This window comes from Vulpes lagopus, chromosome X (assembly GCF_018345385.1).
Source record: "Vulpes lagopus strain Blue_001 chromosome X, ASM1834538v1, whole genome shotgun sequence".
Classification (NCBI taxonomy): Eukaryota; Metazoa; Chordata; class Mammalia; order Carnivora; family Canidae; genus Vulpes; species Vulpes lagopus.
The window spans coordinates 41,521,370-41,534,192 of NC_054848.1; the positions used below are offsets into that span (position 1 = coordinate 41,521,370).

Sequence of the window (12,823 nt, forward strand, 5' to 3'; positions counted from 1 at the left end):
ACTATAGAATATACATTTTTTCAAGTGCATATGCATACTGAGAAAAATAGACTCAATTTTAGGGTATAAGGCTTATTGCAACAGATTTCAAAGGATTGAAATCATATGCTAAATGTTCTCTAATTACTATTGAAATAAATTAAAACTGAACAGAAGACAACCAGAAAATACCCAAATGTTTGAAAAGTAAGCAACACACAAGCAAATATCCCATAAGTCAAAGAAGAAACCACAATGTTATTAGAAAATGTTTTGAGCAGAATGATAATGAAAATATAGCACATCAGGAGCACCTAGGTGGCTCAATCAATTAAGTGTCTGAGTCTTGGTTTCTGCTTGGGTCATGATCTCGGGGTCAAGGGATCGAGCCACTGTCAGACTCTGCACTCAGAGTCTGTTTGAGATTCTCTCTCTTTTTCTCCCTCTGCCTCTGCCCCTCTCCTGACTCTCTCTCCCCCCCCCTCATAAATAAATAAAATCTTTAAAATAAATAAAATATAAAGAAATAATAATAATTAAAATAAATAAAATCTTTCTACAGACAAGCTCCCAGCCTGCATGTCTTCATCAGTGAATTCTTCCTCTTATTTAAAGAAAGAATAATACCAATATTATTCAAGTTCTTTTGAAGACAAAAAGAGAGAGCACTTCCCATCTCATTTGATAGTAAGTGAAACTATATTAGATTGAAGAATTACACTTCTCCAAAAGATATTAAGAAAGTAAATATGAAACCACAAACTGGGAGAAGATAATTACAATACATAGATTTGATAAATGACCTATATTTAGAATATATTAAAAAAACTCTTAGAAATCAAAAAGAGAAAGGCAGACAACCCAGTAGAAAAAGAAATGGATAAGAGATACGAACAGGTACTTTTATTTTTTTAAGATTTTATGTATTTTTTCATGAGAGACACACAGAAAGAGGCAGAGACACAGGCAGAAGGAAAAAAGGCAGCCTGTGGGGAGCCTGATGTGGGACTGTGGGACTCAATTCCAGGACTCCGGGATCACATGTTAAGCTGAAGGCAGATGCCTCAACCACTAAGCCACCCAAGTGTCCCGAACAGGTACTTTTAAAAGAAATATCCAAATAAATGGTCATTATATATGAAAAAGTGCTGGGGCAGCCCGGGTGGCCTAGCGGTTTAGCACCACCTTCAGCCCAGGGCCTGGTCCTGGAAACCCAGGATCGAGTCCCACATCAGGCTCCCTGCATGGAGCCTGCTTCTCCCTCTGCCTGTGTCTCTGCTCTCTCTCTCTCTTTCTCTCTCTCTCTCTCTCTCTCTCTCTGTGTGTGTGTGTGTGTGTGTGTGTCTCATGAATAAATAAATAAAATCTTTAAAAAAGAAAAAATGCTGTGCATCACTGCTTATCAAGGAACTGAAAATTAAACCACAGTGGGAAAAAAAAAAAAAACCACAGTGGGACAACCCTACACAGATACATACATATAAAAGAATGGATAAAATTAGAAAGACTTAACAATATCAATACTTACTCGAGTATTTGGAGCCACTGGAATTTACATACATTGATGGTAGGAATGTAAATACCTTCAACCACTTTGGGAAACAGGCAGTATCTACTAATGCTAAATGTATGGCTTTCCTGTATCCCAGCAATGCCACTCCTAGGCATTTACTTAAATGAATATGTCCACTGAAAGAAATGTACAGAATGTTCATATTGGCATTGGCATAATTACGAAAAAATGTGAAACACCCCAAGTGTCCATCAGCAGGAGAATGGGTTAATATTGTGCTATTTTCTTATAATATGATAATACATGGCAATGAAAAAGAAAGAGCTACTGACACACACAAGAACTTGGATGAATCTCAGAAAAGTGTATCGAACGGAAAAGCCAGGTATATATATTTCAACTTACGTGAAGTTCAAGGACAAGCAAAACTAATCTATGGTGATAAATGATTAGTGGCCTATGATCAGAGTGGTGATTATCTCAGAGTCAGTTATTGACTGGGAAAAGCTGCAAGGAACTTTGTGGGACAATTAAAATGTTTTATATTTTCATTTAGGTAGAGGTTACATGGGTATATACATATTAAAAAACTCATTGGTCTCTACAGTTAAGATCTGCATTTTACTATGTAGAAATTATACCTCAATTTAAAAAAAAACAAAACAAAGAATTTTTTATACACATCTTACAAGCCTATGAGATTTTTCCTTGGGGATATTTATATAGAAATGGTACTACTCGATCATTGGGATATACATGAAGTACACAAAAATGCCCATTTCATTACATCTATGGCAACACTTGGAATTATCCAGATTTCTTATTTTGTGGCCAATCTAATGAATGTGAAGTAGTATTGTTTCTTGTTCTTTCTAATATTGGTTATCCATTTGGGTTTCCCCTTCTGCGAATTGCTTGTTCCGATTATTTTGTCTTTTCTAACTATATCATTTTTTTCTTCTTGATTTGCCTAATTTGCTCATTTCCTTTTCCCTGGAGGCTTTACCCCCATTGAGATGCCCCTGGTTATGGGTGCTGTTTACTATCTTCTGGGTATTTGTTCCTATAGTAATTAACTCAAAGGAGTCTTCCATTCTGAACACTTAAGCTTTTTATTTGTATTCTGATGACTTCTATATTGACACCACTAGTTGGTATATTATAAGTGGGTTCTAGTATGACATTTACCTGCATATTAGACAATTCCCATAGAATATTCTACTTTATTCATCCTTACTAGTATGTGAAAAATTGGCATCATCATTGCCCAAATCAGGAACCCTCATGTTCTAAATTCTGTCAGATTCTGCTGTTTTCTTGTTTCTTCCCTCTTAGTTATTTTCTCTAATTAGTCTGCAATTCTTTTTTTTTAAAGAATACTATTCAGATGTACTCTCATCTTAATTCCTATTAGCGCCACCCAAAAACAGATGTATATTTTCTTATGCTTGGATTATTCTGTTCCTAATGAGATTTGCAGATTCTATTCTTGTATCTAGTTCATCTTAAATCCTCCTGCTATATTTCATTACCTAAAACATTGCCATTATCTTTGGCATCAGCTTAATAAAGTAAACTTACAATTACTCTGTATTATATAACACATGACCAGTGTGGCCATGTATTTCCATTTAAAGTTGTATCTGTTTGTGATCCTGGGGTCCTGGGATCAAGTCCTGAATTGGACTCCCCACAGGGAGCCTACTTCTCCCTCTGCCTGTGTCTCTGCCTCTCTCTGTGTGTCTCTTATGAAAAAATAAATAAAATCTTTAAAAAATAATAAAAATAAATAAAGTTGTATCTGTACAGTTCCTTAATTCATGCTTTCCTCAAATTTTCACCTTGCCTTTAATGCCTAACATATATGAAGTTTATCTCTGCATCTAGGATCTTTATCTTGTGTTCTGCCTAAAGTAATAGACACTTTAACTTTGTTTCATTTAAAGTTATCATCTGTCCCATGGAATGGCAAATTCATTGCTCTTCTCCATTTCTCTTCCTCTATCTCTCAGATGCTTCTGCCCCTAGTAATTTTGAAAGTCCCTGAAAACAAGAGCCTCTATCTTATTTTCATTATTTGAACACTAAGCATGAAGGAAATACTTAGCACTATTAACTAATTGAGTTTGTGGGGGATAAGATCTTAAGAGTTTTTTGCTATATTTCAGAGTGTTTTTAAAAACTTGATTGAGGGATCCCTGGGTGGCGCAGCGGCTTGGCGCCTGCCTTTGGCCCAGGGCGCGATCCTGGAGACCCAGGATCGAATCCCATATCAGGCTCCCGGTCTGTGGAGCCTGCTTCTCCCTCCGCCTATGTCTCTGCCTCTCTCTCTCTGTGACTATCATAAATTAAAAAAAAAAAAAAAAAAAACTTGACTGAGAGGTTTCAATAGGACATAGATTATAATTGGAAAGTAAAAATAATGATATCAAATATTAAAAGTTTACTGCTTGTGTATTGTGTTTCTGTTATAACAGAAATCTATTAAAATGATTGGCAAAATGAATAGCACAGGAGGTGTCTGCTTTTGAAATTTAGGGGAAAAAAGTCTCAGTAGCAATATGATCAGATTAATTTTCAAAGTAAAAGACTCAAAAATGCTTAATGAAGCATGAATATCTTTTAAGGGGCACAAAAAAGGCACAAAAGAAAATGCTAAGCAGGCTAAATGGAGGAAGAGGGCATGAATGTGTCTTTTGATTTAAGAATAAACGGGACTTTTGGAGTGGTAAATAGAATGCAAGCTTGCACACACAGCTGTTATCTAGACTGTTGACTCTCCATTTATATAATGTTCATTGAATCTGTGGGCTCAGGAAAGGTGTAGAAGAGCTTATTATTGCAGGAGCAGATTTTTTTTTTGGCTCCCCGCCCCCCCCCCGCCGGGCGCCCCCCCCCCCCCCCCCGCCCCGCAGGAGCAGATTTTTTACGGTGAAAATTGGTACTGGTGATCTAAACATTGTCTGATACATGAGGGGTTTAGAAGTTAACTTAATTATCCATAAGTTATACTTTATGTATTTATAAGTTAAAGTGAAAAGCAGAACCACTTTTGAAGCCATGCCTAGGAATCCAGTTCTTAATATCTACAGAATAAATTAAAGCCAAGTGCATGAGAATAAAAATGCAACTTAAAAATAAGAGGATGAGATTTTGGATGGGATATGTATCTAGAATACAATATCAAAGTGACCAACAGGGGAAAACTGGATTTGATGACTCAGAACGTTCTCACTATTTCACATCTCTTGCTAATGAAATAATGTGTAATTTCTCCACTTTAAAATTATCGAGAATCTAATACACCTCATGCATTATGCTGGTAATGGAAATATCTGTGATCCCCACTCTGGATGAAAATAGTATATTAATTAAAACTTATTTGCAGTAATAAAGAGATTATAAGATGGTGACTTAAATGCTAAAGAATTTTACTTCTCTCTTATATAAAGTTTCTAATATCACAGGCCTTTGGAACACTTCATTGCTCATGTTTATTCCAGATTCTGGGTTCCTTCCATTAACATAACCCCACCATCTCTTGGGGGTTTTTGTGTGTGTGTGTGTGTGTGTGTGTGTGTGTGTGTGTGTGTGTGTGTGGCATCTGCATATTTGTATCTGTGTTACTGCCAAATCCAGCAAGAAGGTAGAAGAGGGTGTAGAGAAAACATGCCTGCTGTCTCCATGCTCTGGCTTGAAAATGGCACCCATCATTTTCTCTCACGTTCTGTTGATGATAACATTGTCACGTGGCCATACCAGTTTTCAGAGGAGGCTGAGAGATGTTATATGACTAGGCAGCCATATGCCTGGCTACTACTCTGTTAATACAAAAGGATGGTGGAACAGATTCTAGTGGACAGCTTTTAGTCTACCACAGATAGCTTGTTTTTTCTCTGATTTCATGCTACTTTATTAGATATAAATATTTTCAGGTCCAAGAAAACAATTATACCTAGATGGAGAGTTGGAGTATAAATAGCTATTTATTGTTTGTATAGGTCAGGATGGCTATGACTACAGTATTTTTCCTATAGGCATGAATAAATTAGTTTTTTCTTGGTTTTATTGAGATATAATTGACATATATCACTGTATACGTTTAAGGTGTACTCATAGTGGCTTAACTTAAATACATTGTGAAATGATTACCACAAGAAGTTTAGTTACAGGGACACCTGGGTGGCTAAGCTGTTGAGCCTCTGCCTTTGGCTCAGGGCGTGATCCCAGGTAATGGGATCAAGTCCCACATCAGGCTCCCCATGGGGAGCCTGCTTCTCCTTCTGCCTATGTCTCTGCTTCTCTCTGTGTGTCTCTCATGAATAAATGAATAAAATCTTTTAAAAAAGGAGAAGCTTAGTTATAGTCCATCTCATAAAGATACCAAAAAAAGAAAAAGTGTTTTTTTCTTTGTAATGAGAACTTTTAGAATCTACTCTGTTAGCAAATTAAATTGGTTGTTTGATCGCATTAATTTGGTATTGCTGCTAACAAGTAAAAAGGAACAAGATTAATGAGGATTTAGAATCAAAAGCTAATGAGAACTTAGACTCTGAATCATCCCCTCCAAACCTACTCTCTCCACAGATATTTTCCCTGAAAACCTTTGTCTTTTTAATCTTCAGTCTATGTTATATCCAAGCCTCCAACCAAAATAGAACTAGATTGCTTATGTTGAACTCCAGCCTTCACACTTCCACACTTAATAACTATGTTTTAGGGCAAATTATATAAATAATTATTCTGAGCTTCACTTTCCTTATCTACAATAGGTGGATTATAATAGAAAATACCTCAAAGGGTCTTTGAAAGGATTGAGTGTGTGTGTGTGTGTGTGTGTGTGTGTGTGTGTGTGTATTTCTTAGAGTAATACCTGGAACATCATAAATGTTATGCAGGAACTTGGCACACTGTATGTGCTATATGTGTTTTTCTTGTCATCACTGTGGTCATCATCATCATATTTACCAGTTTCCCTGTATTTAACTTTGATTAGCTTATGTGTACCTTTTAATCCTCTGTTATCTATTCTTTGTGTCAATTTTACTTTTTCTTTCTCTTTTTAGATGGGAGGTTTGGGATTAAGACCCCACAAAAAAGAATTTCTGGAAAAGCTTCATTTCATAATGAAATGGAGGGTGAAGATACAAGAGACGATTCATTGTATTCCATTTTAGAAGAACTGTGGCAAGATTCTGAACAGATAGAAAGATATCAGGAAAAACAGAGCAAACCTCTGAGTCATTCTGCTTTCATCAATAAGAAAGTATTGAATACAGAGTGGGATTTTGAATATAAAGACCATGGAAAATTTATTCATCCAAGCCCAAATCGTATTCCTTCACAGAAAAGACCCCAGAAATGTGACTCATTTGGAAAGAGTTTTAAGCATAATTTAGACTTACATATTCCTAATAAAAACAATGCAACAAAGAACTTTGATAAAAATATGGGGCATGGTCACGTTTTCACACAGGGCTCTTCTTATACTAACCATGAAAATACTTGTACAGGAGTACAATTCTGTGAAAGTGATCAGTGTGGAAAAGTCCTCAGTCTCAAACAAGCATTCAGTCACAATCTGAAATTTCCTGTTGGGGAGAAGGCAGATATGTGTACTGATTTTGGGAAGATCTTCACCCAGAAGTCACACCTCTTTGCACCTCAGAGAATCCATACTATGGAAAAACCTCATGAACTTAGCAAATGTGTAAATGTGTTTACACAGAAGCCACTACTCAGTATATATCTGAGAGTTCATAGAGATGAAAAACTATATGTATGTCCTGAATGTGGGAAGGCTTTCATCCAGAATTCAGAATTAATCATGCATAAGAAAACTCATACTAGAGAAAAACCCTATAAATGCAATGAATGTGGAAAATCATTTTTCCAGGTGTCCTCTCTACTTAGACATCAGACAACTCACACTGGAGAAAAACTCTATGAATGCAGTGAATGTGGGAAAGGCTTCTCCCTGAACTCAGCCCTCAATGTACATCAGAAAATTCACACTGGAGAGAGACACCACAAATGTGGTGAGTGTGGGAAAGCCTTTACCCAAAAATCAACGCTCAGGATGCATCAGAGAATTCATACAGGAGAGAGATCTTACATATGTACTGAATGTGGGCAGGCCTTCATCCAAAAAGCACACTTGATTGCCCATCAAAGAATTCATACTGGAGAGAAGCCTTATGAATGCAGTGACTGTGGGAAATCTTTCCCTTCTAAGTCACAACTCCAGATGCATAAGCGAATTCACACAGGAGAAAAACCCTATATATGCACTGAATGTGGGAAGGCCTTTACCAACAGGTCAAATCTCAATACTCACCAGAAATCTCATACTGGAGAAAAGTCTTACATATGTGCTGAATGTGGAAAGGCCTTCACTGACAGGTCAAATTTCAATAAACACCAAACAATTCATACTGGAGAGAAACCCTATGTTTGTGGTGATTGTGGGAGGGCCTTCATCCAGAAGTCAGAGTTAATTACACATCAGAGAATTCATACTACAGAGAAGCCTTATAAATGTCCTGAGTGTGAGAAATCTTTCTCCAAGAAACCACATCTCAAAGTACATCAGCGAATTCACACAGGAGAGAAACCATACATGTGTGCAGAATGTGGGAAGGCATTCACTGACAGGTCAAATTTCAATAAACACCAGACAATTCATACTGGAGATAAACCCTATAAATGCAGTGACTGTGGAAAGGGCTTCACTCAGAAATCAGTTCTGAGTATGCATCGCAATATCCATGCATGAAAGTACCCGTTTCTTAAAAATGAGAAAGCCTTATCCCAGAAGTCAGGTCTTAGTGTATATTATAAAATCCATCCAAGACAGATCCTATATGAATACACTGCATGATAAAAAGCATTCATCAGGCTCTCTCACCTGACATGAGAAAAATTATTCAAAAGAGATCCTCTCAAAATGCACAGAATAAAAGGGACTTTTCATATTTACATGCCTCACAAAAGATAATAGAACTCATACTGGAAAAAATGCTGTCAGTTTGATGCATTAGGAAAACCTTTCCTGCAGAAAGTATTATAAGGCAAATTGTTATCAAATTCTTTATAAATGGAGTGAGCAAAAGTATATAAATGACAGTCCTGTGTACTGTGTTATATTAAGCGATTTAAAGTGGCAACAAAATGAAAGAACAGAAGAATGTATTTGATGTGTAGACCAACTCTCAGTTCTGTAGGGTGTTTGTGGCAGAAGACATTGCACCACAGGAGGGATAATTGAATTGAAATTCTTGTTTTGAATTTAATATAATTGTGTCTGTCAAATATCTTTCCACAGTTTTAAAGCCATTATGGTTTCATATATACACACACATCTACAAATACAATCTTACTTTAATACATAACTCTAATCCTATTATTCATACTGGTTTCCACAACATTGTTTATCTTTTTTTCATTGTGGTACAATGCAAAAGAGCCACAGACCTCTCCCAACCTTTTATGCATACCCCTTTGAAATGTTACTTTTTTTTTCTTTTATTAAGAGGTAGAGCTCTCTCTATTCCTTGACCCTGAGCTTGGCCATGTGATTTTCTTTGGCCAATGTACATTAGCAAAGAGATTCAGGAAGCTGGAGAGAAGTGTGTCTTGAGGCTTGTCTTCCCTTGCTGCTCTTTCTGAGATCTTCATGTGAAGAAACTCAAGAGTGCTCTGCTGGAGGATGAGAAACCACATGTAAAAGAGATAAGCCAGCACAGATGAGGCCTCTTAGATCAACTTCCAGACATGAGAGTAAGACCGTCCTCAACCTCCAGCCCCAACCAAACTGGCCCACACCAAAAGAGCCATACCAGTTACCCCAGCCAACCTGGAGAATCATGACTTAAATAAAATGATAATTGTTTTAAGCTACTGTTTTGGGTAGTTTGTTGCACAGAAAATGATAAGTAATACCTAAAAGTGTATACTTGTGTGTGTGGGGGGGTATTATACCAAAACATAAGACATGTGGCATTAGCTTTGGGCCTGGGTAGCAGATGGAGACTGGAAACAATGAGGAAAACTGTTAAGAAAGGCTGGAAAAGATGGCAGCTCATGTTATTTACTAAGGAAAGAATAGCAAAACAGTCACCATGCTCTGTGAGAAGATAGAGAATATACCAAATGAACTTGTGGATCTGGCTAAGGATATCTCCAACAGAATGTTGGAAATACCAATTTGCTTCTAAAAAGCCACATATGGCAAGGTACCAAAGGAGAGATGAACTACAGAAATAACTGTACCATTTACAAGCAGAGAATTAAAAAGAAATACAAAAAAGCCAGGACTTGCTGGGTTGGAAAATAACTATTCCTCACACCTCCAGTCTCTTCATTCATCAGAATATTCTCAAGGTGAAAAATGGTCTCAGGTTAGAGATCAAATCATGGATGCGGCTCTAAGACCCTTTGTTAAAATGTGTGAAATATTTAAGTTGGTGTTTGGGAGACTCTCTCAGCTAAACCAAATGGTTTCTAAAAACTTCATGACACTGTCTGTCCAGCACCCTGATACACTGCTGATGTAGAGAGGGGCCTGTCTTAAAAAGAATTGTTAATGTGGCATTTGGGGCATGGAGTAAATACAAATGAGATTCACAAACACCTATAAAGTTTCTAATAGAGTTTTACTACCTCCAAGTTAGACTTAAAGGAATTGAAACAGTCCAAAATGAAAAGCAGCCTTGGACTACCTTCTCTAACTTCTATGAACATGAAGCAAGCAGAGAAAGTTACTCAGCTGCCGTTTCTTATGGGAAAAGACAGATGTCTCAAAGAGAAGACCCAAGAACAATATATTAAAATGGACTGGGAAGCTGTTCCCAGATAGAACTGTGACCCAATCCAGAAACATCTGCCCCTGGAGTGGGCAGGGGAAACCTGACAACAGCTCTGTGGGATTTCAGAATTGTTATGGAACAGTGATTAACATGTGCCTCTTATTCTTCCCTTCTTTTAAATGAGGGTATCTACTGCAGTTCACCAATCCTTATGTCACCATTGTGTGTGTGTGTGTGTTGAGTGTGTGTGGGGGGGGTGGTGATAGTCATATAACCTGTCATTTAGCTCACAGGTCTCTGGATCAAGAAACTGAGAAATTGCACCCAAGCTGCTTCAGCCACATCTGAACCTTGATGCAGGTTCAGACTCGAGGTCCTGGATTTGAGCCTGATGCCAATTTGGGATGAGAATTTTGGAGGTTTTGGAATGAGGGTGAACATATTTTTGCATGGTGTGGTAATATAAATAATTAATGACCAGAAAATAGATTGTTAGATAGAAAAATGTTACAAATTTCTACCATCCCTCTATGTGTGTCCCTTTTCAATCTTTATTTTGCTTTGTGTTTCAGTTGGAATAATTTCTGTTAACCTATCTTCAGGTTCATGGATGTTGACCCCTACCCTGTTCAATCTGTTTAACCCCTACTTCTGTTAGGTCTACTGATGAATCCATTAAAGGCATTTTTCATCTCAGTTATGTTTTCTTTATTTCTAGTATTCCATTTGACTCTTCAGGTTTTCATTTTTCTGATGAAATTCGCCATCTGTTCATACCTGTTGTTCACATTTCCCACCATCCTCTCTAACATATTAATCATTGTTAATTTAAATTCCCTATTTGATAGTACTAACAACTGGGTCAGCTGAGTCTGGATTTTTTTTATTATTCTGTCTCTTTACAGTGGACTGTTTTTTCTTTCTGTTTTGCATCTAATAATTTTTGGCCAAATTTCAGATGTTGTATGTAGGAGAGTAGAAACTGAGGTAAATAATATTTATTCCTGGAAATAGTTATGACGGCTCTTCTGATAAATCATTAAGCGGGGAGGGGGTGAGTTCATCTAGTCAGAATTTGGTCTGCGTTTAGGTTTTGTTGCTGCTATGGTATCTTCATTGTACCATAGACATCAAATTTCTCAAGTATTACCTTGGGCTTAGAGCAGGCAATGGTTTTCAAGATAATTTTTCTTAATATTCTTATACCACACTTGCCTTTAGGCCTTTCCTGTGTGCCTGCAACTCAGGGAAGATCTCTCTCTATGCCCTTGTCTCTCCCTTAGTAGTAGACTGCTGTTATTACTTGGTTCTTGGTGACCTGATGAGTAGGGGGTCAGGAGTTGTCCTGGGCCAACCTCACTTTTAGGCAGGCCTTATATCCCTAGGTCTTCAGGGTGGGGGTTTTTCAGTGATCTTGCTCCTCCCCATTGGTATAAGGTCTTTAATGGTTTCAACTCAGGATGATTAACTGCCCTTCCCCCATGAATGGAAGTTTTTTTTTCCTTTTCCTTTTTCTCTAGCCACAATGGATCTGCACCTGTGTCCTGGAGGCAACTGGGTTTACATCACTTACCCCAGTGGCTTAAGGCGTTTGCTCTGTAAGGCAGTAGGGTCCCACTGGGGCTTTGTGCCATTTCTTTATCTGCAGCTGTCCCCTTGCAGGCCTACATCACTGAGAGAGGCTTTCTCCTGTCTCTTTCCCTACCCCTATTATTTCTTATAAGCATCCAGTGGAGGTATGTATAAAAGAGCCTGCAAGTGAAGGCCAATTACTCTTAGGTTTCCAGCTCTCAGGTGTTCTCTATTTTCGTACTATCTCACACTCAGCCTTTAGAACTTCATTAAACTTCATGCTGAAATCTTAATGCTGGTATAGTGGACCCATCTTCCTTCTTGCTTTGCCACAAGTGACCCAGTGACAACTTCCTGTTGAGGATTGAAGCAGTTGTCTTATGTATCAAGCTAATTGGTTGCTTTGTGATCATAGTTCTCTGATAAGTTCAAAAATTATGATTTTGTAGATTACCCATTTTTTTATTATAAGAATGGGGCCTATGCTCTTTTCAGATATCTACATCCTGGGCAGAAGCCAGGAATCTAGATTGTCTCCTTTAGACCACTAACATCAGAATATATGCTCCCCTTTCAATGTGACTCTTCTACTTCATCCATCAAGAGATAGAGTCTACTTCTCTAAACCTTAAAACTAGGTTTGACCAGGGGCACCTGGGTGGCTCTGTCTGTTTTTTGTTTTTTGTTCCCTCCTCCCTTTTTTTAGCCCCCTCTCTGTTAAGTGGCTGCCTTCAGCTTGGGTAATGATCTCAGGGTCTTGAGATCAAGCCCCACATTGGGCTCCCTGCTCAGTGGGGAGTCTGCTTCCACCTCTTCCTCTGCTGCCCCCTGCTTGTGCTCTCTTGCTCGCACTCTTTATCTCCCTCAAGTAAATAAATAAAATCCTAAAGAAAATACTGGGTTTGGCCATTTCTTTGGCCAATGGAACATTAGCAAATATGATACAAGCAGA

The 12,823-nt window shown here is 37.8% G+C and overlaps 1 protein-coding gene across 11 annotated transcripts in view; it reads left to right on the forward strand.

The window, feature by feature from the left end:
• Window positions 1–10,995, forward strand: part of ZNF81 (zinc finger protein 81) — a 103,985-nt gene extending 92,990 nt beyond the window's left edge. For all 11 annotated transcript variants that reach the window (XM_041740892.1, XM_041740886.1, XM_041740894.1 and 8 more), the window contains one exon: window positions 6,559–10,995. In XM_041740892.1, coding sequence (XP_041596826.1) covers window positions 6,559–8,267 — 1,709 coding nt within the window. In that variant the 3' untranslated portion in view covers window positions 8,268–10,995. The remainder of the gene's footprint in view (window positions 1–6,558) is intronic.
• Window positions 10,996–12,823: the final 1,828 nt, after the last annotated feature.